Source organism: Hydra viridissima, unplaced genomic scaffold, assembly GCF_058129835.1.
Source record: "Hydra viridissima isolate aposymbiotic clone 2 unplaced genomic scaffold, HvirCarnegie_v1 scaffold_15, whole genome shotgun sequence".
Classification (NCBI taxonomy): Eukaryota; Metazoa; Cnidaria; class Hydrozoa; order Anthoathecata; family Hydridae; genus Hydra; species Hydra viridissima.
This window is the reverse complement of record NW_028324314.1, coordinates 8921453-8948044: the sequence shown is the minus strand read 5'-3', so window position 1 is coordinate 8948044 and position 26592 is coordinate 8921453. Positions and strand designations below refer to the sequence as shown.

Sequence of the window (26592 nt, the reverse complement as noted above, 5' to 3'; positions counted from 1 at the left end):
GAGTTCGAAAGTTTCTAAAATACGATCTTAAATGACCGCAGTTTCTAGAAACCTTCATGAGTTTATTCTTGCATAAAACTAAGCGAACGCGTAACGCGTATAAATATCGTATAGTTTAGTTGAGAACTTTTAACATTTAAATTAAAGTTACATTAATGAGATAAGTTACATTAATGAGATAAACTTCTGGAATGCATACGGCTGAGTAAGAATATTTTTTAAACGCCTGCACAGGTATATTAAAGAAGTCGTTTTTTTGCAAGAATAACTAAGCTATTAGAGCTTTTGTTGAAACTGAAATACGGTCAAGACTCAAAAAAAAAAAAAAAAAAAAAAATTCAGTTAAAAAAAACGTCTTCGTTGATTATTTTTATTGGGAAGATGAAAATTTATGTTTTATTCTTCATCAGGTTTTTCACTTCAAATAAAAAGGTTTCTCAGCGCAAAGATTTTTATTGCTTTCTTCTTTTTTTAGTTTTGTCATGATATCTTTATCCAATTGAATTATGTACTCTGGACATATCTTTAGAAATAAATTAGATTATATTTAGATTTTTTTAAAATGTAATTTTATTTTTTATTAGATTATAATTAGATTTAGAAATACATTGGATTATAAATAGATTACATCTTTAGAAATAAATTAGAAGTAGAGGAACCGAAATTTAATTTTTTTTTTCTAATTTAATTTTCACTCGTATTTTGTGTTTCTGTTTTCTCAGTTTTTTATGCATCACTTTAATAAAAATACGCATTCCCCACTGTTAAAGAAATAATGCTCTTACCTTGCGTTGTCAGGCCCTTCGAGAGAAGAGGGCCTCACGCATGGTGAAGGCCCACTAAAGTTACTAAAAAAAATACTTTTTTTCAATCATTTTTTTTCACAAGACCTCAAATGATTATTTTGTGTATCTTATTAAACTTACGAATTTGTAAATTTTTTATCAAGTAGTATAGAAAATTTTCATAAAGATTTTTTAACCACTCGCAAAAACCAATAAAAAAAACATTTTCCTCTTTACAAGAGTGTTTGCAACAAAGTAAAAAATTTTTGCAGTCACATATTTCCACTCGCTTTACATAATTATAAACTTATTTTACGTTTTTACCAAACAGAAGATACTTTAAAATAACTCTTTTTTTACAATAAAGAAGATATTAAGGTATATAGAACTGTAATTTTTGTAAATATTAAGGATATGTAAATATTAAGGTATATAGAACTGTAATTTTTGTAAATATTAAGGATATGTAAATATTAAGGTATATAGAACTGTAATTTTTGTAAATATTAAGGATATGTAAATATTAAGGTATATAGAACTGTAATTTTTGTAAATATTAAGGATATGTAAATATTAAGGTATATAGAACTGTAATTTTTGTAAATATTAAGGATATGTAAATATTAAGGTATATAGAACTGTAATTTTTGTAAATATTAAGGATATGTAAATATTAAGGTATATAGAACTGTAATTTTTGTAAATATTAAGGATATGTTAATATTAAGGTATATAGAACTGTAATTTTTGTAAATATTAAGGATATGTAAATATTAAGGTATATAGAACTGTAATTTTTGTAAATATTAAGGATATGTAAATATTAAGGATATAGAACTGTAATTGTTAGTAGTATGGTACTGTTGTTTGTATTGATGTTTTTACAACTATTTAAATCAAACTACCAATATTAAAGGAAAAATAAAAACCAAATAAAACGCGAAAACTTATCAAGACCTAAGTATTCTTTTTAGATAAATTAACATAAAAATGTCAGTTAGCCTATTTTTGTACATATTACTCTTCATCCACCTACAACTAAGCAAGGGCCATGCTACTTTGAGGCATGACCTCAATTATGGATCAGGAAGAGGCATATTCATTCCTGCTGGCTTGTTTAACAACCTTCCAACTTTGAAGGTTGATAGTTATCGTCGAGATGTTGCAAGTAAGTTTATATAGAAATTTTACCTAATTCTTGTTGATTTAAAAGTTCAAAAACTATAAACAACTAAAAACACTGAACTTATATTATAAATTATTATTATAAATATAGCTACACAAGTTACCTCATCAAAGTTTGGGCCGTAGTAACACCATCAAAGCTGTTAAGGCCTTTTTTTTTTATTTCGCGTTATTGTTAACCTCAAAGAACGTATCCAAAAAAAAAAGAAATTCATATGCGTTTTAAATGTAGGAACAGCATTGGGCACTGTAAACTCACTCCATAGAGTTTAGATCGGTAAAACAAACTGGATAAGCGAGCTAAAGAAAGAAATCTTTTTTCTAGAGTTTGTTAAAAGATTATATTTCTAAAACCCAAATAATAAAAGTTATGCAAACATGCTCTTGCATGCGCGAAATTTAAACAAGTATTTTATCAGCCTCTACAAATCACGAACAATTGTCTCGTCAGGAATTTCGTGTCAGCTCAATCAGGTGGTTTAATCATGCTTTTTTGATATTATTAAAACTTGGTGCAGCTGAAAAACGAAAGAAAAATATTTTCCTGTAGATTTTGGACATCCAAATCAAAGTAGTTTTCATGGTATTAAACTGTTAATAAATAATCAAATACTGAGGTGTTTGTGTTTTTTAAGGCCAGTTTACACGATAACAAAAAATATTAAAATCATAAAATCCGTAGATATGACTGTTCCGAAAACAATGAACTTATGCATTTAGATTGAGATTTTCATAGTGGAATTTGTTTATAATGGCTTTTGTATTAGCAACGGAACAAGTTCGGAAAAAATTTGTTTTGTCAGATAAGTCAACTTATGAAAAGGTGCTTGATTAAACGCTGCAACTTTTAAATGACCAAAAAATAATTTAACAACAGCTTATAAAAAAATTTCTTACAATTTAGGTAGGTGTTCAATCAAACCTTTTGCAATTGAGAAATCTAGTTTCATTTGTTTAGCAAGTAGGCCACAATTAACTCATCTAAGCATTTACTGTGTTAAAAAGCATTTGACTTTTTCTTTTGTTAGTTAAAGCTGTGCGAAGAAAGGGTCAATTTTTTTAGTTCAATACAATCGTCGTTATTTATAAAACAAAAAAAAAAAAACAAAAAAAAAAAACAAAAAATACACCAATTATTAGATGAACAATATTAACAAAGATTTCATTTTAACCCGATTTTGATTAAATTACAAGTTATGATATTTTTAATTTAAAATATGCCACTGGTTTTTCGGTATCGAAACTATACGATGTGCTGACCTTCGTTTCCAACTCTGAGTAAAATCTTTTAGAAAATCATCAACTTGATCTCATAGGAAACATTTTTCAACATTATTTCTTTTAACAGATACTTTGTCAGAAATAGTCAACAAGCAGTATGCTTGTCGACTATGTTAATTAAATGGACCTGTTTGACAATTTTATTGTAATCCAATTTGCCGGTGGCGTAATTTACAGTGTAGCTAAATAGCGACATGCTACGGACCCTGCAAAAGTGGGGCCCTGCAAAAGAGTGGCACTCCAATTACGAAAGTAATTGCATTTAATGAAAAATAAAAACAACAAAGTCTTTTGAAGAACTCGCTTTCGATGAACGATGAGATAACCCAGAGAAATTCTTTCAAAGAAATGTTTTCAATGCTGAAAATGATACGGCATTAACGCAATCGATGGTTTATTTTAAAGGACAGGAGTTTGTCTCAAATAGTCGTCGTTTTTATTTTCACCATGATGTGTGTAGTTTACCTGATAAGTTGCCTGATTCTATGAATAATTTACTTGAATGTTATCATGGAGATGAAACTGAAGGTCTGGTTTCTGAAGTTAGACCATGATTGTAAACTTAACGATGAACTTCAACGTTTAGATGCGGCTGCACTATCTTGAGTCTCATTGCTAGTAAAAAAAATATATCGCTGTTTCCAGAAATGGCAACTGTTTTTGTGCTTTTTATAAGTTTAGCTTTGACCGTGGCTATTTCGGAGCGCTCGTTTTCAAAACAAAAAATAATCATCTACCTCCGGTAAACAATATCGCAGGACAGATCGGATGGATCGGCGTTTATGTCAATTGAAAGTGACATGAACGCTATGAAAAAAAAAACACGAAAGAAAACCTTTTTTTCGTGTTTTTTTTTCAAGCATTGTACTTATTTTTAGTTGTAAAGCGTAAAAAATTAATTCGGTTTTTACTTTTAATCGTTACCATCGATTTCGTAACAAAATCGATGGTAACGAATCGTAAGAAAAAGCGAAACCACTAAAAAACAGCTAAGTAACTGCTTAGGGGAGAATATGCTTTCAAACTGGATAAATTTGGTGACATTTTTCAAAATCAATGAGAGTAAGGTCTCAAGTACGCACAGTGGGCCTGAATTCACTTTTACTGGACAAAATTAATAACTCATCACATAGAGAGGATCTATAGAGGATTTAAAGACCATTTTTGCTCTATGCACTAGTTTGAGGATTGTTGTTCCGATTGTGAAATTGTTTTTGATTTCCGGTTGCTGTGGATGCCTATGATTCTTAGATACTAGATATTTCATTTTGCTACATTTGGGGTAAAAATATTTTTTAAAAAACTTTTAATCTGTTTTTTAACTAACTTATTTTGAATAACAATAAGACATTAAGGTAATTATTGTTTTGACAATCATAAAAAAAAAAAATGGGGAAGAAAAAAAAGTGTCAATTTGAAATAACATCTATGATTTATAAAACAATAATATTGTGTCAGGCTCTGATAAAACTTGTTTATAAGTGCTTTGGCTAGCAGCGCTATGAAAGTAAGCCTTACCCGTGATTCACTATTGTTATTGCTTTGTCTTTCATAATCAAGTCCCTCAGCACAGGTTCTAAAACTACATAGATTTTTTGAAAATCGTGAGTCGTTAAATCTTTCAAAGTTAATTAAGCTGAATAATCATCCACTGCTATACTTGCAGGATAACATTTCAACTTTGGATTCCTGACCATATTGTAAATGTTATGTTTTTTCTCCTACTCTCCATTTCAATCAATTGATATAAAGATTTTGCCATTCTGGTATGAACTATTAAGGCCAGAGCATCATCTGCTGAATTGAAAACTTCTGTATCTGTCTACTTACTCACTGAATTGAAAAATTTAGTTCTCTGAAAAACACTAAAAACAAAGCTTTTTAAAACCGAAACCAAAAAAATTTTTTTTTGTTGCTTTTAATCTCAATATAGATGAAAGCCAGGTTCAATCGCTTTTCTAACCACCCTTCAAAAAAAATTAACTAGTATGGCAAATAACGAAAGCTATGGATTTAAAACTTACTTTATCTGTATTTAAAACATTTGAAACCTTCTTTATAGCAATAAGATTTTGATTTATCTCTTAATTTTTTACTAGCTGCGAAATGTAATTCATTGGGTGAACGACACCGCCAGATAGACACAGCTTTTTAGTTTTATTAAAAACATCAAATTTCACTGGTTTTTGACCACATCTTTCTTGTAGTTGCATTTTATGTGCAAATCAAATAAAAGTAGATCAAATTTAACTGGTTTTTGACCAGTTAAATTTGATCTACTTGTAGTTGGTTCATCATCTATTTTTCTGACAATCAAGTATTCGTTAAGTCAAACCATAAAACCTCTTTTCAAAACTTTTGATAGATTTCCATATTCTTTGATACAAGTAAGCATATTGCTGATCAGCATGCTCACCACCAACATTTTCAAATTCAAGAACTTTTGGCGGAATAAATTTGACTTTATCTTCAATAATATTTTGTGTGGATATACCAAGATTGTTTTCTTTGAGAAATATACTCAAAGTTTAGCAAAACAAAATCTCATACAAAACAAAAAATATTATCAATAAATATTTTTTAATTGATAGGATAATATTATACCATATATGCTGCACGTACTTCTGATTCTTGATATTAAAGCATATATAAAGTTAGAATGGGTGCTTATGGGGACAAGCAATTAATGGAAACTCAATTTAAACATCCTATAGCTCAAATACATTTTAGATGGCGCGTGTCAATGCGTGTCTTTCATCAGTTTTAGTCCAGCAAGCGCATTTTTTTTTTTTCTAACATGCAATCTTAAAAGATTGACTAAGATAACATGTAATGACAAATTCATGTTAAATAAAATAACACAAAGTTGATTTCAATGAAAATTTTTATAACTGTAAACTTTTTTTTTTTTTTTTTTTTTTAATTGCAATATTTAAATGCTCCGAAGCAACGTAAGTAAGGAGTTTGATAAAAATTAACTAACAATTTTATTCCGCCTAAAATGTATAGAAACTAAAATTTTAATAAGTTGCAGAGATTAGACAACTAAAATTTTTCCCATTTTTTCCACCAACTGGGGCCCGTTGTGGCATACAGAAACCGTAAGTGTTTGTTAGTAGATTTCAAAACATGAATTGAGCAAGTTTTCTGTTTTTAGAACGTTCTGTCATGTTTTAAATCAAAAAACAGAATATTTTAAAAAATTCATTCGCCACCTAAAAATTTAAGCTGCATCAATGTCTTAAATAGGGGTGGGGTCACATCAGATTTTGTTTTGTGACGCCACTGCAATCAGCGTGATATTATTTACAAAAGTGTTATAAAACTCCTCTGCTACGTAAGCATTACCAATTCAAAGTAAATTGCGTTGAATTTGTAGAGTGTAAACAAACAAGAAAATGGTTAATTATTTACTATAAAAGTTGATTTTTTTAAAATCTATTTACATTCGAAAATGCTAATTATCATAAGTTGTGTGAAAAGATAACTGAGCGATATGATAGATAACTTCCCGATATATGGTTGGCTTTAAAGTGGTTACCTCCTGCTTTGAATGCAAAAACTCTGCTTTTACATTACCAGCGATTACAGATACCACCACCGATTACCAATAGCAGAGTCGACAAATTAGCAATAAAATTGATATTAACTAGTGAACTCAGTTCTGAACTATGCAGGGTAGTGTTTATAAAAATAACACAAAATTTCATCTGCACTAAGTTAAAGAAAGATATTTGCCTGATGAATAACTAAACATCGGATATGCATTTTCATTGCAAAAACAGATCTCTTTTCTGTCTGTCCCACATATCCTTTTTTCCAATTTTTAAAAGATTTTCGTAAAATATTTTTTTGGATGATTTGTCAAAGTGCTGTTGGCCAAAGATAGTACAGCAAAGACTATCCCAGTTTTACCATTAACAAAAACTCTAATTTCTAATTTGTTTTCCTTTATTAAAGCCGTATAAGACTAATTTAGATAGAAGCGGCGCAATGCTGCGACTAATGGCTGTATTCAAAGTATTCAAAGCAAAACAAATTGAAAGATGTTAGAAACTTTTCTCCAGCCTTAAAAAAGATCAAGCATATTTCTGTTATCAAATGAAAAACTTTTTAAAACATATTCTATATCAAGTAGCAGGACCGATCAGTCCTCTAGTCTTGTAGCGATCACTGCATTAGCACCTCAAAGGCAAACGGTGTTTCAGAGTCCATTAGGTTCAAAATTAGGAAACAAACAATATCCTACTTCTGTGATGATGTTTGGAGTTGTGGTCTCAAGTTGTTCGAAGATGCGCCTCCCCCCGTTTTTATTAATTCAGGGGTCAAAATCAATGCAGATGTATACATTATTATCCTGGAAAACCACATCTAGTCTTGGATCAACTCTGACTTAAACTCTGATCTGGGAATTGAATACTAGCAGGATGAAGCTCTATCCCATACAGCAAGAAAGATCTTAAGTGCAACAAACTGCTCTTAAACCATCTTTGATGAAAGATCTAAATGTCTATTGGAGATAGGTGGTTGAAGCTTTCAAACAGTATAAAGAAACAGTTGTATGTTAACCTGTTAAGCTTAAACAAATGAAATGAAAATAAGAATAGGAAAGGTATTGATTAAAGCAAAGGTTGCACTGAGTTTGATTAGGTAATTAAAAAAAACAATCATATTAGTTTTTATAGCAAAATATTAATTTGTGTTGTGTTTCACCAGGCAAAAGAAGCAATGTTCTTCCAGAAAGCATTGAAGACATTCAACCTTTCCATGAATACTCTGCTGGTGTGAATTGTATATTATCAACAAAAAAGTTTGATAATGATGTTGTTCTTGAGGTAAAAGAATGCGAGGAGAAGCTCCCTTTAGCATATTTTCTGGAGAAGTTTTATCATGGTGTTGATATTTCCCAAGTTTCATTAGGTGGGATTTTTATAGCTATTTATATATCGAAAAGTGCACTTTTCATTAAATGCTGAAAACTCATCATGTTTATAGTAAAGTTGTAATAAATATTTATCAGAAAATTCGACTTTACTCAAGTTTACTAAAACTCATGAAACCCTATTTTGACCTTCTGCATTAGTTCCCTGTAGAAATTTTTAAACTGTTTTGACTCCATACTTTGTTTTTAGGATTTATTCAAAGTGAAAAGCTAATTTTTAATAAACTAACAATTTCTGACGCCAATGTTGAATTTCAAGCTGAATCAAATGGGGAAACTTACAGTCATGCTCAGTCTATGCTAAATTTAAAAAACGCACTTCTTAAAAAGTTAATGCTGCCTAGAGCAATAAGTTCAGAAACTTCAATAGATGGGTTGGTGTTTGAGTTAGAAGGGATGATCAACGAGTTTCAAACATCTGTTAGTTCTCATTCTGGTATGAACTTTTGTCATTTGTAATAAAAATCAAAGATTTATGTGATTTTCAATTAACTTTCTTATCATATACATAAGCATGATGATAAGGACTGTTGCATATACTATAACATTTATGTCATCTAGAGTAAAATGCTTGTTAAATGTGTAGTAAGGGTTAGGTATATGGAATGACAGCCACAGGTATATAAAGCATATGCAATGATAGAATGCTGTAAATGTAACCTTAAAAGCTAAGCAGAAGCTTGCATTTGTTTTATGCAGAATTAACTTTCTTCATGAAAGTCTAGAGTCATGTATGATCTGTCATTTATGTTTATTTTATGATCTGTCATGTATGTTTGTTTTAGTGTGTTGTTTTTTAATTTAGCTAGCAAGTTTGTAAAAATTGATATGACACACAATGCCTTTTCCTTGGATTCTTTACTGTCTATCTGGGGTTTGAGCTTAAACAATCTGATACCTAACAATGTTGGATTTTCTTTGAATGTGTTTAACAATGTTAAAGTGAATGAGCCGTTGGTAACAGGTAAACATTCCTCTACTTTTTTGTATAATGATTTTAAGACCATCATTTTTATAAAGTTAAAAAAGTGTTAAATTGCTGTTAAGATGTCAAAAAAAAAGATTGTCATCATTTACCAACAAGTAGTAGATAAGATAATAGTTAATAGTTTGCACTAGATTTACTATGCCTATAAGATTTTCTAGCGTTGAAGACTTTTTGATTCAAAATATGTTGTTGAATGAAGATCCTTGTGTCTGAAAGTAAATCTGATTTAATTTCTTCATTAAGTTTCAAAATGCATTAGTTGACTGTAAATAAAAGTTTATCTAGTTGACACAAATAAATATGCTAGTTTTTAAATTTCTGTTGCAAAACTTTAGGTGTATACAATACCAATGGTGACTTTCAGTTGTTAGCTAAATTTTCTGCCAAAGACCAAGGAGCATTTACAAATGGTGCAACAGCCTATTTTGTTATAAATAAATCAGCAGGCTCCCCTGTTGATGGGGTGCTGCTAATGGAATACAAAACAAATGTTCAAATGGCGTAAGAGTTTTTCTCTTTGTTTTAGTATAGACAAAATCTTTTTACTTGAGAGATTAGTAAATATTTCTTGAGTAATGAAGCAGCTATTTCTTTGGTAATGAAGTTAAAAAAGTGATTCATTGGAGATTGTGTTGGTTGTCAATTTTTATTTATCTCCGGTTTAGATCTTTTTAAAATGATAAAAAAATGTTGTTTTTTTTTGAACAAATACTGATTAAATTTTTCTCTTCAGCAAAGTGTCTCATTGGTAATACCTTTTAGTGTGTTTGACTATGCTAGCATCTTTCTTTTAGAGAACAATTAAAAGCATTTGTCCAATATGGTTACAATAATCCTGAGATTCTTGGGAATGTTATCAAACCTTGGGTTCTTTCTGCTTCTAACGCCATGTTTAATCTAATGGATTTTCCTGACTTTGTTAAATTGTTTAATGGTGTAGTAGTGAAATCTGTTCAAGCCGGTAGCTGTTTTTTGTACATTGCTTGTGAAAAGAAAGTCTAACAATATGTTATCATTGTGAAATGTAACATCTCAAATGATAGTTTGAGTAAGCTTCTTTATGAGTTTTAACCATAATGCTTGCTATGTTTTTAAGGCATTAATGTCTACTTGCAAGTGGATATTAAAAAGTCATTATCTGAATGTGATCCGACATCTGAAGTTGTTGATCAGAGCATTCCAGACGCTGGTATACTTTTACATGTGTCTTTATTGGTGTCAGGCTTTCGTACTGAATTTCCTTCAAAATTTTCTGCTGATCTTTCCGCAATGATGAAGTGTATTTCTAAAGGAACAACAGTTGAGTTGCCAAGTTTTCTGTTTCCCGGAGGTTCGCGACTTCCATTTAAAATTGAAGAAATTGACATTGGTTCAGGTAAACTTTTTTTGCTTGCCAAATGTATATGACCCCATGATTGTTCTTATTTTAATTTGTTAATTTTAAAATAATTAAAATGAAGTTGTTGTATTACAATTGTGATTTTATGTTTTAGTTTTTATGTCTTTTTGATTGTTATTTGATTTCTTGTCTGAAGAGTATTTACCTTGTAGAAAAAATATACTTTTATTCATGTTTTAGAAGCTCATACTTTTCGAGTCTCTGTTATATACTCAGATACTATAAATCTCTTCGGTCCTTTAAGCATTTCAAATCCTTCTATAACTGTTTCTAAAGAGGGGTCGGACAGTCCTTGGGTTTTTGAAGGTCATTCTGAAGTTAATGTAAGCATTTTTTTTTTTTGAACTTTGATTAATGTGAATATGCATAACTTTTCTGTTAGAAGAGAAGTTGTTTCCTAGGTAAATTTTTCTAATGTCATTTCTGCTACTTCTTTCTATTCACACTTTCCACTGTGACTTTTTAACAGTTTGGTCCTGACATCAGCGGAAGTGTTGATTTATCTTTTGACACAGAAAAGAACTTGAAAGTCACTATCAAAGTTGCATATATTGACATAGAATCCTTTGCAAGAGCTTTTGGTGCTGATCCATTTGCAGATAACAATGGTATCAAAGAGTATTTGAATGTGGGCATAAAAGATTTTTATGTGGAAATAGCAACTACCTTCCAGAAGGCAGGAAGCACCGAAGTAACGTAAGTAATTCAGTAATTTTACACAGTAAATTTATTTCTTTTACACATCTTTAAGAAAAGCTGCTACAATGAGAAAAGTTGCTGCAATCTTTATGTTAGATGTTTTTGTTTGTTCCAACCCATAACTGCAAATGCAGATGGTATACTAGAGAGTTGCTGAGTATTCATGAGAAGAATGGTAATTATTTAGTTTTCATTTCTTGCTTTGTCATAACTATACTTCAGGCTAAAACATTGTAGTTTCACTATTTTTAAATAGTTCCAGGGGACTAAATCTGAAAATTGTTTGATTAAACCCTGCTTAACAAGCAAAGTAAGAATCACCTTTTTCCTTGATATCAAAGGTTTCTTCATAATGCAATGAGAGTGAGTCTAAAAACAAGACCTTCTGTTTGTTGTGGGCCTTCATCTACAAACTTATGGGTGTCTTTTTAAGTATCTGAAGGCTTTTGATGATGATAAGCTCCAAAGGAAGTTTACCATTTTTAGTCTGTGACATATTAGACAGTTCTGCTTAGAATTTTTATTCCTCTGTAACACACACTAGACTCATAACTTTCATAACACATAGACACATAACTCTCTTTGAGTGTCTTGGCATATCGAAAAATTAAGATCTTAAGCTTTATTTAGAAGAGTTAATTAAGAGTCACCAATATCAGCAATATTATCTTTACTGCCCAATATCATGAGAACACTATAATATCCTTGCAGAAAGTAAGTTCATCTTTTACATCAGAAAAAGTATCGAGTCCTTCATTTCACTTGCAGTAAAATGTAATTATCTCTGATACTTTTGAAAAAACTCAAGTCCCTTGTCACTAAATTTTTCTTGATGGAAATTCATTACCATGATGGAGGCAAAAAATCTTTATCACTGTTATTTACACAAGTTTCTGTTTCTACAGTGTTATATTTGTTTGGTTCAGTAAAAAAAACATTTAAAATGGCTATGGAAAGAATCAGGCATGTTATCTAGCCACTTAAACTCATCTTATGTGTAGCAAACATGATCAAAGTGGGTTTTTTGATCTTCTACTTGACAATATTTTTTAGTTTTTGAAGTCAAGAAAAAAATACAAATGATCAGTAAGTTGGCTAAAACTTGATTTCTCAAACAATTCTCAAATAATTTCCCAATTCATTTATTGCAAAGAAATGTAAAAATGAAAGTTTCATAACTTAGTTATGATTTAGAGTAATTGTTTCAAGTCAAAACAGCTACAAGCAAAAGCCATTATGAAGAAGCCATTAGAATGAGCCATGCTTTAAAATGAAACTTATTCTGCATGTTAATCAAATCATATCACTCTTATTTACATCTGCACGGTGTGTAAAGGTCAATTATTGTGATCTGTACTCTACATTAGGCTTATTCTGTTGGTGGAAAAAGAAGAACTCAAGAAAAATGAATAATTTAGCATTCAGCAACCAAAATTTCTTTTAAATAGTTCAAACATTGTGTACACTGATGGGCATTGGCCTATGTAATATTTTACCTTTGATTGTTATGTAGGATTTCTGGTACTCCAGTCATAAATTCATTGCCAACAATAACTTTGGCTGGTTACATCTGGACTCCTGATGACCCAACCATGCCAAAAAATACAAAAGGAATTGCTTTTGGTTTAATTATTCAAAAGCAGAATTTAGATGTTGTTTTCAAGAAACTATTGGGAATAGATATGACTGCTGCATGGTTAAATGATGCATCTATAGGTATGTAGTTAGTATTTCTTTCATACTTTCTCAGGTTATGAAATAGATGTCAGGATTTTGTAAGAGTAAAGCTTGTATCTGTTCACTCTTTCCCTCCTCACTCAACCCAACCATCAGTGGGAGCGACGGATGTTTTTGGTAAAAAAAATTTTAAAAATTTGCTAGAGTTTATCAACTATTCTATCAAGTATTTTCTAATCTACCATAACAGTCTGAACAAGTCAGTCTCAGAATGTTCTAGTGTAGTTTTTTTATGATTGTTGCAAAAATTTATAACTTGAATTCATGAAAGTTTATTCTTACAATATTTCTAAAATGCTTTAATGTTTACTTTCAATCAGTTCCATTAATTTTTTTGGTTATTCATTTTATTGAAACTGTAAGCAAGTACTAAATCTTAACTTTAAGTTAAATTAAGTTAACAAAATAAAATTGTACTGATCAATTTAAAAAGTTTCATAAAATTAACTTTAAAAATGCATGTCAAAAACCTTCTTGTCTTTTTTTTCCTTTTGTTTTTTTTTTCCTTTTGTTTTTTTTTTTCCTTTTGTTTTTTTTTTCCTGATAGAAGGGTTTGGAAAAAGTGTCAGATTTTTCAAAAACTATTTATAGCTCCAATAATATTTTGAAACTGAGTTTAGCAAAATAGTTGTTTCAGTTAAGATTCTTCTAACTGGCTTATTAGTTAACTGGAACTGTTCTTGGTCAAAAAGGAGACAAATACACAGCATACTCAAAGATTGGTCAAAAATAAGATGTGGCCTAATAACTCTCTAATTCACCCTTTACATTTTGAAAAGGATGTTTGTTCTTATTTTTATATTGTTGCAATAGTATGCTGTGTAGTCGCCTGGTTGATAGGTCCCATCATTTGTTATACCATTCAAGTTTTCATTCATTATATGTTAATCCCCGCATGAAACAGTTTATTGGTTGCACTATGTACAAGAGATAAATCTTATACTCCATCAAAACAGTAATTAAAAACATGTTTACTCTCATTTGTGAATTAAGGTGAAAAAGGATTTTTGGTTTAGGAAAACGTAGCAATGCTCATTAAATTCTTTTTGAGTTATTAAGTATCTTTCTGTATTGTTGTGACAAACTAGTTCTATAAGTTTAATGATTTTGTGCAAATTTTACAGTTTTATTGGTAAGCAATGCACATAAAAACTACTGTACAAACCCTAAAAACAAAGATCGTAAAGAATGTCAAGAAGATGCTGAAGAGGCTGATGGGACAAACACTACAGAAACTGAAGGTTCAAGCAATAAGATTAGAAAAAGGTATAGTTATGCGTTCATATTTTTTTACGGGTTACATTCTAAAAGTAGCATTTGTTTTGAAAAAGGTTTTTTGCTAGAAAATATTATTTACACTGGAAAAGACTTTAGTGACAAGTAGTTTTACTGCCCAAATTAATCATATTTCTGGCAATGGAAGCTAAATGTGAAGAAATTGTTTTGCTCCATACAGAAATGTATATTAAAAAAAAAAACGTGAATAAAATAGACAAAGATTGTTAAAACATTTTACAACCTTTTAGCTTTTATTTAATAAAATAATCAAAAAATGTTTTTATTTTTGGATCTCAGTTGATAATTTAAATGCATTATTTTTGTGGGTAAGGTCTATATATAGTGTACCTGAAAATGTTTTTCTTTTTCTTGACATTTCTACATACCTAGGTATGTCATTAAAATGAATGTGAAAGCACTAAAAAAACTTTTATCATTTTAGCTTTTTTTTTAATATGAAAAGTAACTTTAAGATGAAACAAAAGTAAAAGCTCTTCATAATTAAACAGTGTTGGATTGTGTGGCCTCATTATAATAGTAATTAAAAATGGTCTTCATTTAAGAACATGTAAAATAATCTGGCTCTTAAGTCAATTTTTGTGCAATTTTATTCAACTATACAATTCAAATTGTGATGAAGTTTTTTAAGTTGTGTTTGGTGTTTCATAAGTTGAACTTTTCATAAGATAATTTCTTTACTAAGTTCAAGAAAATAAATTTTGCTAATTTCTTTACTTAGTTCAAGAAAATGAATTTTGCTAATTTCTTTACTTAGTTCAAGAAAATAAATTTTGCTAATTTCTTTACTTAGTTCAAGAAAATAAATTTTGCTAATTTCTTTACTTAGTTCAAGAAAATAAATTTTGCTAATTTCTTTACTTAGTTCAAGAAAATAAATTTTGCTAATTTCTTTACTTAGTTCAAGAAAATTAAATTTTTGCTAATAAATTTTTTTTTTTTTTTGTGTGAATCTTTTTTTACGTAAAAGGTCCAGTCCTTTCGAAAAGAATTTTAAGAAAACTCAATTAGTTCGATCAAACATTGAAACTTTGCAGGAAGAAACTAATGAAGTAGAAGCAGCTGAAGGCAACGTGACAAAAGTGACAACGCAAAAAACTCATTTTGAGGCAATCTCTGAGCTAAGTGATATTGAAATAAAAAAAGGTTTGGATTTTTTGTTGGTTTAAATTTTACTGAAATGATTGATGGCAGTAATGCTCAGTCAATCTTAGTCCTCTATTTATCAACTCACAAATGTTACACTTTTAAATGTCAAACTTCTAATTCTAATTCTAAACAAAATTCTAATAGTTTGCAGTTGAAAGCCTGAAACTGTTTAAAGAGTGCTCCTGACTTTTCTATTCCTCACGTTAATTAAGAGCTGCAGCAATTTGTGTCAAAACCTGAATACTTTGATTTAGAAATATATGTTTTTTTAATTTAAAATAATTGATTTTTAGGGTTAGTTATACGTGCAACACTTCCATTGCCAGCCGACTGCCTCAAAGATGCTATCTGTGAGTTCCTCAAAGAAAAGATTGGTGAAGATGCCAAGTTGGTTCTTGAGGGCCAATTCAGTAAAGTTTTGATATATTCTTAAATTTTAATAAAGGAATTAATATTGACTCAAAGAAAACTAAGTTTATTTGTAGTCTTTTAGTTGCAGACAATTGTGCAATTTGGCATTTTAAAAAGTGCAAGTTGGAACACAATGCATTTTTTTGTTTGTTTTTTTGTATTTTTATTTGAACAATATCTTTAGCAACTCAATCTGTAAAGATAACTGCTAGCCTGGAGGTAAACATAGAGTTATCAGCAAATGTTGCGCTTAAGGAACTATCACTTTCAATAGAAATAGGAGCTAAAAACAAAATTGAAATAAAATGTCAGTTTCATATTAAAGAACCAACTTTAGTTATTGCAGGCAAGTAGTCTTATTTTTTTCCTTTTGTTTTTGATATACACTGGAACAAAGCAATAAAAATGTGTCATAAAATTCAGGTTCTATTGGAATTGATCTAAGTGGAAAACTTGAAATAGGCGGTACAGTATCAGGCATGATAGAGAAACCATTTAACATAGAATGGCTTGCTATTGGAAATCTACTATTAAAAATTGGATTGGACTTAAAGACTGCATTGCCCTCAATAGGTAAATCAGTTTCATAAGTATCTTAAAGATTTAGAATCTAGACTGTACTTTTTGGATTAAAGTCTTAGTATAAAATGTTTTGCTTGATAGTTGTTGATTTTTTCAAAGTTTCTTACTGTCAGAGCAAGTTAACAAAGAAAATCCCTTTTTTGTTAATGTTATAGATGTTTTAATAAATTTGTTTTGATATTGTTTAAAAAAGTTTTGCAAAACATTTTGAATTAGTGAGCTCTATTTATCTTATTCTCTTCATAAAGCTTTAAAAGACTTGTTTAATGATTGAGTGGAAACCTTAGTTTACATGTAACACTTCAAGTGCTGATTATCTGGGTTTTCTCCTTCCACAATATCAGTATGAAGTTATGACTTTAAGTTATGACTTTAAGTTATGACTTTAAGTTATTGCTTTATAGTTTGTTAATTTTTTTGTGATCTTGCTGCTACAGAGTTTTACAAATTTTAAACAATGGTTGTGTATGATATATATTAGTTAACATTATTTGCATGAAACGTTTGACAGATTACATTTTTATGAGGTGCTATCTAACCACACAGCATCTTCTATTTTGGCCCAATCTTTGTAATAACAACATAGAGTTCTCTCTAATTAGGTGAAGAGAAAGAATATTATTATTTATGCATAATTTCCTAAAGCAGGCTTAGCACAGTTTCACATAGCTATTTTTGAGTCATAAAGGAATTTTAAAATGCACACAAAAAGCAAGAAACTTTTTTGTTTTTGCTATGATACAAATATTTTCAATAGGTTGTTTTTTTTTATCACTTCAGAAATTGGGGCAGCAATTTATATTGGACGTGCCCAAGCAGAAGGGCAACCTAACAATCGATTTCAATTTGAAGGGTATCTGGGGCTAGATCCAACAGATCCATCAAACAATTATTTTTATGCTCGGAGCTTTGGCAAAGATTTGACAATAGAAAATATTCTCAAGCAACTAGGTTTCAATACAGACTATCTTCCTAAACTAGTCAGGGAAAGTGGTTTTTACGGAGAACTAATGATTTCTTTAAACCTTGGACTAAGTAGTATGTTTTTAAGTTTTTTCATTGCATTCTTTAATTTCAATATTTCATGAGATATCTTTTTAGTACCTTGAACTTAATACTGTGAATAATAACTGTAAAACAACTTAAACTAGAGATTGATTATTAAAATTCAGTGTTTGTAAGCTTAATTACTAAACTGCTTTCACATTTAGAAAAAGAAATTCCAGAGTTTGGAATCGTTATACCGGCTGGATTTGGATTTAAAGGAAAATTGAATATTTTAAGCTACTCAATAGAATGTGAAGTAAAGTTTGACTTTAAAGCTGGTACTTTCTATATAGATGCAAACTTTGATCCAATCAATGACTGGGGATATGGTTTGTAAACTTAATTTATACATTTGGATGTGTTTGGTTTTATACATGTATCTTTGTGTATACATGTTTATATTCATATGTATGTATGTATTCATATGTATGTATGTATGTATGTATGTATGTATGTATGTATGTATGTATGTATGTATGTATGTATGTATGTATGTATGTATGTATATATATATATATATATACATACATACATACATATATATATATATATATATATACATTTATATATATATATATATATATATATATATATATATATATATATATATATATATATATATATATATATATATATATATACACATATATATATATTAGATAGATAGATAAAATGATAGATAGATAGTAAGATGTATGGATAAATCTGTTGGTATATATAAAATAATGTATTAGTTATCTGAAATTTAAACAGAAGTTGTGTCAGTTTTTGGGCTGATAAAACTAAATTTGAAAACACTTTTTAGGTTTAATTAAGGTTTATCGCTCAGCAGAAGACCATGCTCAAGGACCAAAGTTTACTCTAAATCTAGATTTGAACACCAGAGTTTTTGATCTATACATTGAAGGACTTATTAGCATTCTTGGGATACAACAGTATCTAAAAATTGAAATAACTAGTGAAAAGTTTTTATTTGTTATAACTGGTGATATATGGGGAGTTCTTAGAGCACAACTGAGTGTAGAAGCTAAATATAGTGGTAATAGCTTGGAAACTTTTGCTGTAAGTCAACCATGCATTTATTTATTCCTTTAAATATTTGCTTATGCACAAAGCATTTCAAAGATCTATTTGTTTTACTGTAGGAAAAAAAAGGTAGTTATTTCTTTGCTGTACTTTACATGTTATTTTGTTTTGCTTTAAGTTCAAAGGGTGTTTGCAGTTTGATCTGCGGCAGATAACTGAATCCATTAAAAGGTCTTTATCAAGTGCAAAAGAAAAAGCTGCAGCTGCATTTGCTAAGGCTCGAGCACAGGTTGATAAATCAAAAGCTGCTGTTACAAAAGCATTTGATAAAGTGCGTGGTTGGAAAAATGGTAAAGTTTAAACCCAGACCTTTTTTTATTTTGATAAGTTTCATATTATTTTGCATGACCTTATGGAGCTTAAAGCAACATTCTATTGTTTCTTTAAGATATTGAACAATATAAGGAAAGGTTGAGAAAAAGATCAAAGGAACTTGAGGAACAGAAAAATGCAATGAGTAACAGCTGTTCTGATGAATGTGGTGAAGGTATTTTTTTTTTCTTTGCATAGATTTCTCATTATCTAAGTGGTAGTGCATATGATTTGTGAGATATTTAATGTGTATTTTAAACAAACAAAAAAATGTTATTCTCAACTTTATTAGCTTCAGTTTATCAGTCAAACTCAAGTTTCACTTAATTTCTTTAGTTTGCATTCCATTCTTTGGATGGAAATCTGAATGTTTTTCAGTATGGGGTGTTTGGTTTGGCTGTCTCACATGGGATAATTGTAAATGGAAGGCTCCTAATATAATTTGCATTGCTGGGTGTGAGATCCGTAAAGGATTTTCAAAGTTTGTTGCATGGGCAGAACAACTTGGAATAAAAGTAGTTTAAATATTCTCTAACACATTTTTAGCATGTTTTTTAAGTTGTTTTTTTTGTGCAATTGTAGGTAAGCATTTTTTCTGGAACACAATGTAAATTGTTGTAAGATCCTTGTGAATTATATTTCAATTTTTTGAACTTTTTTAGGAACTTCACATTTTTCAGTATTCATCTATTGCTTTACATTTCCTAAGCATACATTAGGGTGACCCAAAAAGTGTTTTTTCTCCATTTTCACATTGTATTGTATTTTGACCTTTTATTTTCTCTATTTTTACTTTGAATATGTTGTTTCATTTTTTACCATCATTATTATAAAACAGCAAAAAGTTGTTCATTTTTGTGAGCATGGAATGGTTGCTTAAAATGCTCCAATTTTTTTTCCAATCTTGAGAGTTACAGTTTGTCACAACAAAGTCATATGTCATGTCTCACCAGTAACAGTTCTTCTAAGTTTGTCTAAAAATTTAAATCTGAAAATTGTTCATGTTTATAACTGTTGTAAAATGTTCGTGTTGATTGATTTTTTCACATTATGTATGCAGCCAGTGCCGATTTGCTACTGTTGGAGACCCACTTTTAGTGATCTTCAATCACTAGAAGTGGGTTGCCAATTCAGGTCTAGCATACCACAAACGATGGTCAACTTTTTTCAGTATAGCATCTGCCACATCTTTCTACACACATTTGCGCATTCATAAAAATTTAATAAAAGATAGTAATTCATACTAATACTGTTACACATGAACTAAATTGGTTAGATTATATTTTTATAAATCTGACATCAGTTGTATTGAAGGTTCAGAAGTATCATTTATGAGTTTTGGTGTGTTAATATGGCTTGTTCTGGATATATACAGGTAAGTCTTTCCTTAATTCTGAATCACTTATGAAGAGTTTTGTTTCCTGACATAATAATTTTAAAATGCATGAAGATATTGAAGTTGCCAGCTTACATCTTTCTTTTGGAGATCTGAGCAATTCTTGAGTTAAATGTCTAGAATTCTGGGATTTTGGTTGAGTTGCATAAGCTCAACAAGTGCTTCTCCAGCACCTTGTTGGAGATCAGTACAAGAAGAGTTTGCTCAGCTCCACCATACAAGTGATGGTCAACTTTTTTTAAATATAGCATCTGTCACAACTTTCTACATACATTTTTACATTCAAAAAGTGCCATTATTTTGGTATAATACATAAGTTTAGCTATCTTTCTGGCATGTTAGAGCACTTTTGGGAGTTGAAAATATCATTCTTTCTGACTAGGTGCACCTAAAATAAAAACTCATAGGTCAATTAGTTTTTGGTAATCTCTTGGTTTGTACAATCTTTTGCTGGTTACAAACAATGCAAAAAACAGGCCTGCAAAAATTAACTAATGAACGTAATCTCATGCAAAAATCAGTATTTTTTTACTCGTTTGCTGTTCAAAAAAAACACATCTGTTGTTTTGTGCACCCATGTTGCTGGTGGTTGTATTAAAGCAGAGCCCTTGTATCACTGCTACCAATATGGTAAACTTTCTGTTTCAAAGATATATTCAACCTAAGCCTGATGTATCAGGCTTAGGTTGATTATATCTTTGTGATATCAGGACTCTAGTGTGCACTTTCATGGTCTTACTCCTGTGTAATCAGATCATTTTATATTATCCATCAAATAATATCATAATATCCATCAAACAATATCATAATATCCATCAAATAATATCATCACTGACTGAATGTAATTATTATGGAAAATAGTTTTAAAGGTAAATGATAGAAAGTAGTGATGCACTTGATAAGTTCAACTACTATTTTACTAATCATTCATCAATAAACTACTATATAGTATTGTCAGTCATACAGTGGGCTACTTCTTTACAACCATGTATTTTATTATCAACATATGAATAGCTCAATATCTCTAATGTTCTGATTTAACTTGTAGGATACAGTCAATTTCAGCTTCACTTGAGTTGTTAATCAACTTAAACCAAGTCAAATAAAGAAAATATAGTAGTTTCAAATTTTTTTCTTTAAAATGACATTCATTTGTTGTAGACAACAAATTATGGGATATTAAATAAGATGCACAGAGACTATTGAATGTAAATTGTACTAAATATAGATGTTAGAATGCTTTAAAATGATGAATTGTATTTATGCATTAATTGCTTCTTGTGGACCACAGTAAGTAACTTTGAATGCATTGAGCAACCTCTAGATCTATGCCGATTTCAAATGAAATTTGCTTGTTTACTCAATAATGCAACACAAGTTTAACAAATTCCAATCCAAATGGTTCTAAGTAATAAAACTTTTCATCGTTTCTATGTTAGGCACCCCAATGTAAATGCATATTTTTTAGATTATGCTTGGACTATCAGAAATTGGCGAATCGCTTCTGGATGCAGCCTTATATTTTGAAAAAATTGCACAAGCTGTATTAGATGCTGCCAACAAAGTTCTCGATTTTGCAGAAAAAGCAACAAAAGGTGATGTTCTATTTTGATTGGGTTGTTAGCTTTATGATTTCATGAAAAGTTTTCATGAAAGATTGAATTAGGATTTTATGCTTGACATTATAAGAAGATTGATATTCTGCAAAATTATTTTATGGAATTGCAATATGAAGTTGGAATAAAATAGTTTTAAATGTATGAGCGTTTTCTTTTGTTTTAAAAGACAATTTATTTCACTAGAAGTTGTGTAAAATCTATTATGCTTTTATTGGTCTTAGCATTAATTGATTTACCTGGAATTCTTCTTGATGCTGCTGCATCTTTTATTACCATTCACCAATTTTGTGTTTATGGAGTGGTAGATCCAAAAGTACAAGCTTGCCTGGGAATGAATTATGATGTCAGTATATTTTCAAAAAACTATAAATTTAATGGTAAGCTTTTCAATGCTAATCTGAGTACATAATGCAGATACACATAACAGAACATATAGTATATGTATGTAATGATAAGGATTAGCATTTTAAGAGGACTTTAATCAGACACTTTTTCTTTATTGGAATATGGTTATTACTTTATATATTTATCTGAATAATATAGATATTTTTAAAGTAGGTAATTACACTTGTTTAAAAATAATTTTTTGTTATTTTTTTTTTGTCAATAGGATAGATAAGATAAATACATAACATATATTAGATAGATTAGATAGATTAGATGGATTGGATAGATTAGATAGATAAGATATATAATATAAGATAAGATAAGAATAAAGAAAGAAAGATAAAAAGATGTTAGATATGAAAACCCATATCAAAAACTATAAAGAATCTTGTCTTTTTAAGGAACAATTTGTCTGAGTTTAAACTTCTATGATTCATTGGGCTTAAGTGCAGCAAAGAAACATGTTCCAGAGATAGAAGACTTGGACAGCAATACAGCAACCATCAATGCTGAAGTTGCAGAATTAGATGTGTCCACAGGAAATGTAACTTTTTTCTATTCAATAAACTAATGCTATAGACATTCTCATAAAAAAAAATTTGAAAAATATAATTTATTTCAAAATTCTACCTGGTGGAAAAAGTTTTTTTTTAAAGAAATTATAAAATCAAATATTTAGCAGTTTTATTAGAAAGGGAGTAAACTAAAATAAATCAAACTAGTTTTATAAAGACATTCAAATAATATTGTAATAATAAAACTTGATAAGCAATACTCAGTTAATGGTGGTAAATAAAATTACTCTGGCTTAAGTTATTAGGTAAAGGTAGTAGACTGTGAGATTTTTTTTTGTTCTAATATAAAACTTGTATTTGTTTTAACTTATTTTTGCTTTAGATTGATAAAGAATCTTCGCGTGTTCAAGGTGAAGTATCTTCAAAAACAACATCCAGCATTGAAAAACGAGCTACTGTACCAACTGAAGAAGAGTTGTACTTTCACAAACTTGCTTATGATCCTCTTCCACGTGTAAACCTTCGTAGCCAAGAGACAATTAATTTTTTGAAAAATGCAACACCTTGGGAATATCATAAGTTTGAGGAATTTGAAGTATACAATCAAGACGCAAAAAGGCGTTCAACAGCTGCTGGTGCTTCTAAGCATGAAAAAATTCCTAATGAAGGTAAGCAGTGTTCATTTATATCCCTTTTGTTTATTTTATATAGCTTTTATTATTTATAAGACTTTTTTATAAGATTTATTAGTTTATTTTGTAAGATTTAAAAAAAAAGTACTGTGATTTACCAATCAAAATGCTTTGATAAAAACTTTGTGATTGAGCTTTTGTCATATGTTTTGACAGAATCCCACAGTACATGCGAGCAGCAAAATAATGTTCTTTCAAGATACCAAACAATGGCAGATGGTTTTCACTCAGCCCTAAAGTACATAAATAGCGCTAAAGAAGCATATTTAAGTCAAAAGAAGTCTTATTTAAATCATGTAAACTTCATAGATGACTGGATACATAAAAGCTGTAAGTTTTGTATTTTTAAAATAGATTTCTATTTGCCATTGGTGCATAATTGTTAGTTGGTGAAAACATTTTTTTCCAAAGTTTTACTTTTGAAAGGTACAACTCTTAAAGTAAAATATTGGTATCAACGTTTATACTTAGTTGGTCAAATGTACTTTTATGAAGGAATTAGTTACTTATTAAAAATCTGAAGTCAACTCACAGCTAGTAGAGGTGGTGGTACCTCAACTCACAGCTAGTAGAGGTGGTGGTACCTCAACTCACAGCTAGTAGAGGTGGTGGTACCTCAACTCACAGCTAGTAGAGGTGGTGGTACCTCAACTCACAGCTAGTAGGGGTGGTGGTACCTCAACTCACAGCTAGTAGAGGTGGTGGTACCTCAACTCACAGCTAGTAGAGGTGGTGGTACCTCAACTCACAGCTAGTAGAGGTGGTGGTACCTCAACTCACAGCTAGTAGAGGTGGTGGTACCTCAACTATGAAATTTTTTACATTAGATAAAGTAGAAAGTTTTTTTAAGGTTTTGTTTTTTTGTGTTAATATTATTTTTTTTCTTTAATATTGATTTCGAAAGTTATATATTTACTTGAAACTCCCTAATTTTCTGATCTCTGCTGTTTATCTTCCAATATAGTTCTTGTTATTTTACTATATGCTGCCATTTCTTGTGATGTTTCACAAACTTTTCAATTGAAAAATGAAATAATTTCCGAATCTGCAGACCTTCAAGAGGTTCCCTTTTTTTGTTCTAATATAAAACTTTTATTTGTTTCAAAGTGTGCATTAATGCTTTTAAATTGATCTGATCTGGAACTGATAAGATAATGGTGATGTCCTAAAACTGCTCTATTAGTAGGTGGCTAACAAGGTGGCAGTTCTAAAATTTGCGATTTATATAGTTAAAATGGTTTTCTAGCTCCGGTTTTAATATAAAATTAAGGATTGGTGTTTTTTGTTTGCTAGCTTTCTCTAAATCCTTAAACAGTGCTGGAGGTTTCGAGACTTTTGAGTCTTTAGTCTACTTTATGTTGGTGTGCAGAAAATTATAATCTATAAATACAATTGTTATAAAATTGTCGACGCTGATAAATAAGAGTGATAACAAATGCGTATTTTGATCTCAAAGTTCATTTATTAGCCTAATATTAATTGTTAATTTATATAAATTGTTAATTTAATGTCAATCTAAAATCTCTTTATCTATTGTAAAGATAGTCTCTGTTTATTATGAAAAATCTCGTGATTAAACGCTATTCTCTTAATTATGACCATGTATTTATCTTGATTTCAGCGCTTCATAATATGACTTTAGAAGAACGACAAGATATTTACTATTGGAGAGATAGAGCGGAAAAATGTATGCGCTTTTCTTTTTACTGATCTTGTGCTAATGAACGGTATACATTCGGTATACAATATTAGGGTATTAGTTTATACAAGGCTCTATACATTCTGGCTACCCACCTTTAGATGCGAAGAGTTATGTGGAAAAAGCTGAACGCATTTTCAAGGAGCAAAAGCGCGACAACATTAATCATTTTCGTCAATTGTTTAACGACATCGTTGAAAAAGAGCGTGGTGTAAAGTTGCCGCAATATATTAAATATTTACATTCTCTTGCAGTAAATGCTAGCAGAAAGTCCGAAATAGATCGGGGTATTACAACTGATTCGAGTTCATGGAATCATCTACAAAAGGTTGATTGTTTATCATGCTTTTGGTTTTATCAGTCTTTATGTTTGAGCTTTTCCAATTGTTTTATTTTCATTTTCTTTTATGCTACAACTTCTCTACGTATGTATGCATGCATGTATGCATGTATGTATGTATGTATGTATGTATGTATGTATGTATGTATGTATGTATGTATGTATGTATGTATGTATGTATGTATGTATGTATGTATGTAAGTCATTGATCTCTATAATAACTGGATAGCGCAACTCCGAGCAAAACTTCTTATTTTTTCGCCAAAATCGCCATATTGGAAAGCCCCAAAAATTGTAATTCCTTAAGCTTTAAGTTCTGTTTTTCGGCTTATCGCTTTATCGCACATATCAGATTTCATTGTTCTGGGGCTTTCCAATCTGGCGATTTTGGCGTGAATTTTGATATTAGAGATGCGCTATCCAGTTATTATAGAGATCAGTGATGTAAGTACGTACGTACGTACGTACGTTTGTATGTATGTATGTATGTATGTATGTATGTATGTATGTATGTATGTATGTATGTATGTATGTATGTATGTATGTATGTATGTATGTATGTATGTATGGTCGCTTTTCACGTGCAGTTGTAGAAATTTCCAACTTGCCTTCTCTGTATCATTGTATTTTATTTTGTTTCTATTATTTTTGTGTGTTATATTTCGGTAATTTTCTCTCGTTCGAAAGAGAGTAGAATAGAGTAGTTTAACAAAGTTTTTTTTTTTTTTTCTTTGATTGTCTTCTTTTCGTCACGTTTGTTTATTTTCTTAAAAACCATATCTTAGTTATTCTTTTTTGATTGCATTTTAGATGTTACTGGTTCTTACCACTAGTGAACGCATCCAACCACGTGAGTTAGCACAACAAATTAGCAACGTCAACAAAATGCTGACCACCATTAAAAGATCCAGCGTACCATGCGCTGCGTAACAGGATTTTCTCACCGCTTTGATAGATTCTGTTAATGCGGCTTCGTAAGAATAAAATAATTTTTTACTGAAGATAAAGTTTTGTCACGGAAAGTAAATGATATTTTATATTAAAA

General features: G+C 29.9%; 1 protein-coding gene across 2 annotated transcripts; it reads left to right on the top strand.

The window, feature by feature from the left end:
* The first annotated feature begins 1760 nt into the window (after positions 1-1760).
* On the top strand, positions 1761-26592 carry LOC145192798 (uncharacterized). 2 transcript variants are annotated; one of them, XM_090072690.1, is made up of 29 exons: positions 1761-1953; positions 7968-8171; positions 8384-8629; positions 8999-9157; positions 9517-9682; positions 9976-10142; positions 10278-10556; positions 10761-10903; positions 11050-11276; positions 12793-12995; positions 14141-14282; positions 15283-15458; positions 15755-15871; positions 16057-16218; positions 16296-16445; positions 17235-17492; positions 17666-17830; positions 18307-18563; positions 18706-18877; positions 18976-19074; positions 19236-19414; positions 21764-21890; positions 22136-22291; positions 22703-22845; positions 23199-23484; positions 23665-23838; positions 25130-25195; positions 25309-25535; positions 26358-26592. In XM_090072690.1, exons 1-29 carry the CDS (start codon positions 1776-1778, stop codon positions 26475-26477), a joined length of 5148 nt encoding a protein of 1715 aa, XP_089928816.1. In that variant the 5' UTR covers positions 1761-1775; the 3' UTR covers positions 26478-26592. The 2 variants fall into 2 exon arrangements, with proteins under 2 accessions (XP_089928816.1, XP_089928817.1); XM_090072691.1 differs by lacking the exon at positions 1761-1953 and adding an exon at positions 6601-7863.

Bases quoted from the DNA above. Each gene is read 5' to 3' on its own strand.
- LOC145192798 (XM_090072690.1), top strand. From the start codon at position 1,776: ATGTCAGTTAGCCTATTTTTGTACATATTACTCTTCATCCACCTACAA. The intron at 10,143-10,277 runs GTAGCTGTTTTT...TATGTTTTTAAG, and splicing joins AGTGAAATCTGTTCAAGCCG to GCATTAATGTCTACTTGCAA. The intron at 25,536-26,357 runs GTTGATTGTTTA...ATTGCATTTTAG, and splicing joins CATGGAATCATCTACAAAAG to ATGTTACTGGTTCTTACCAC.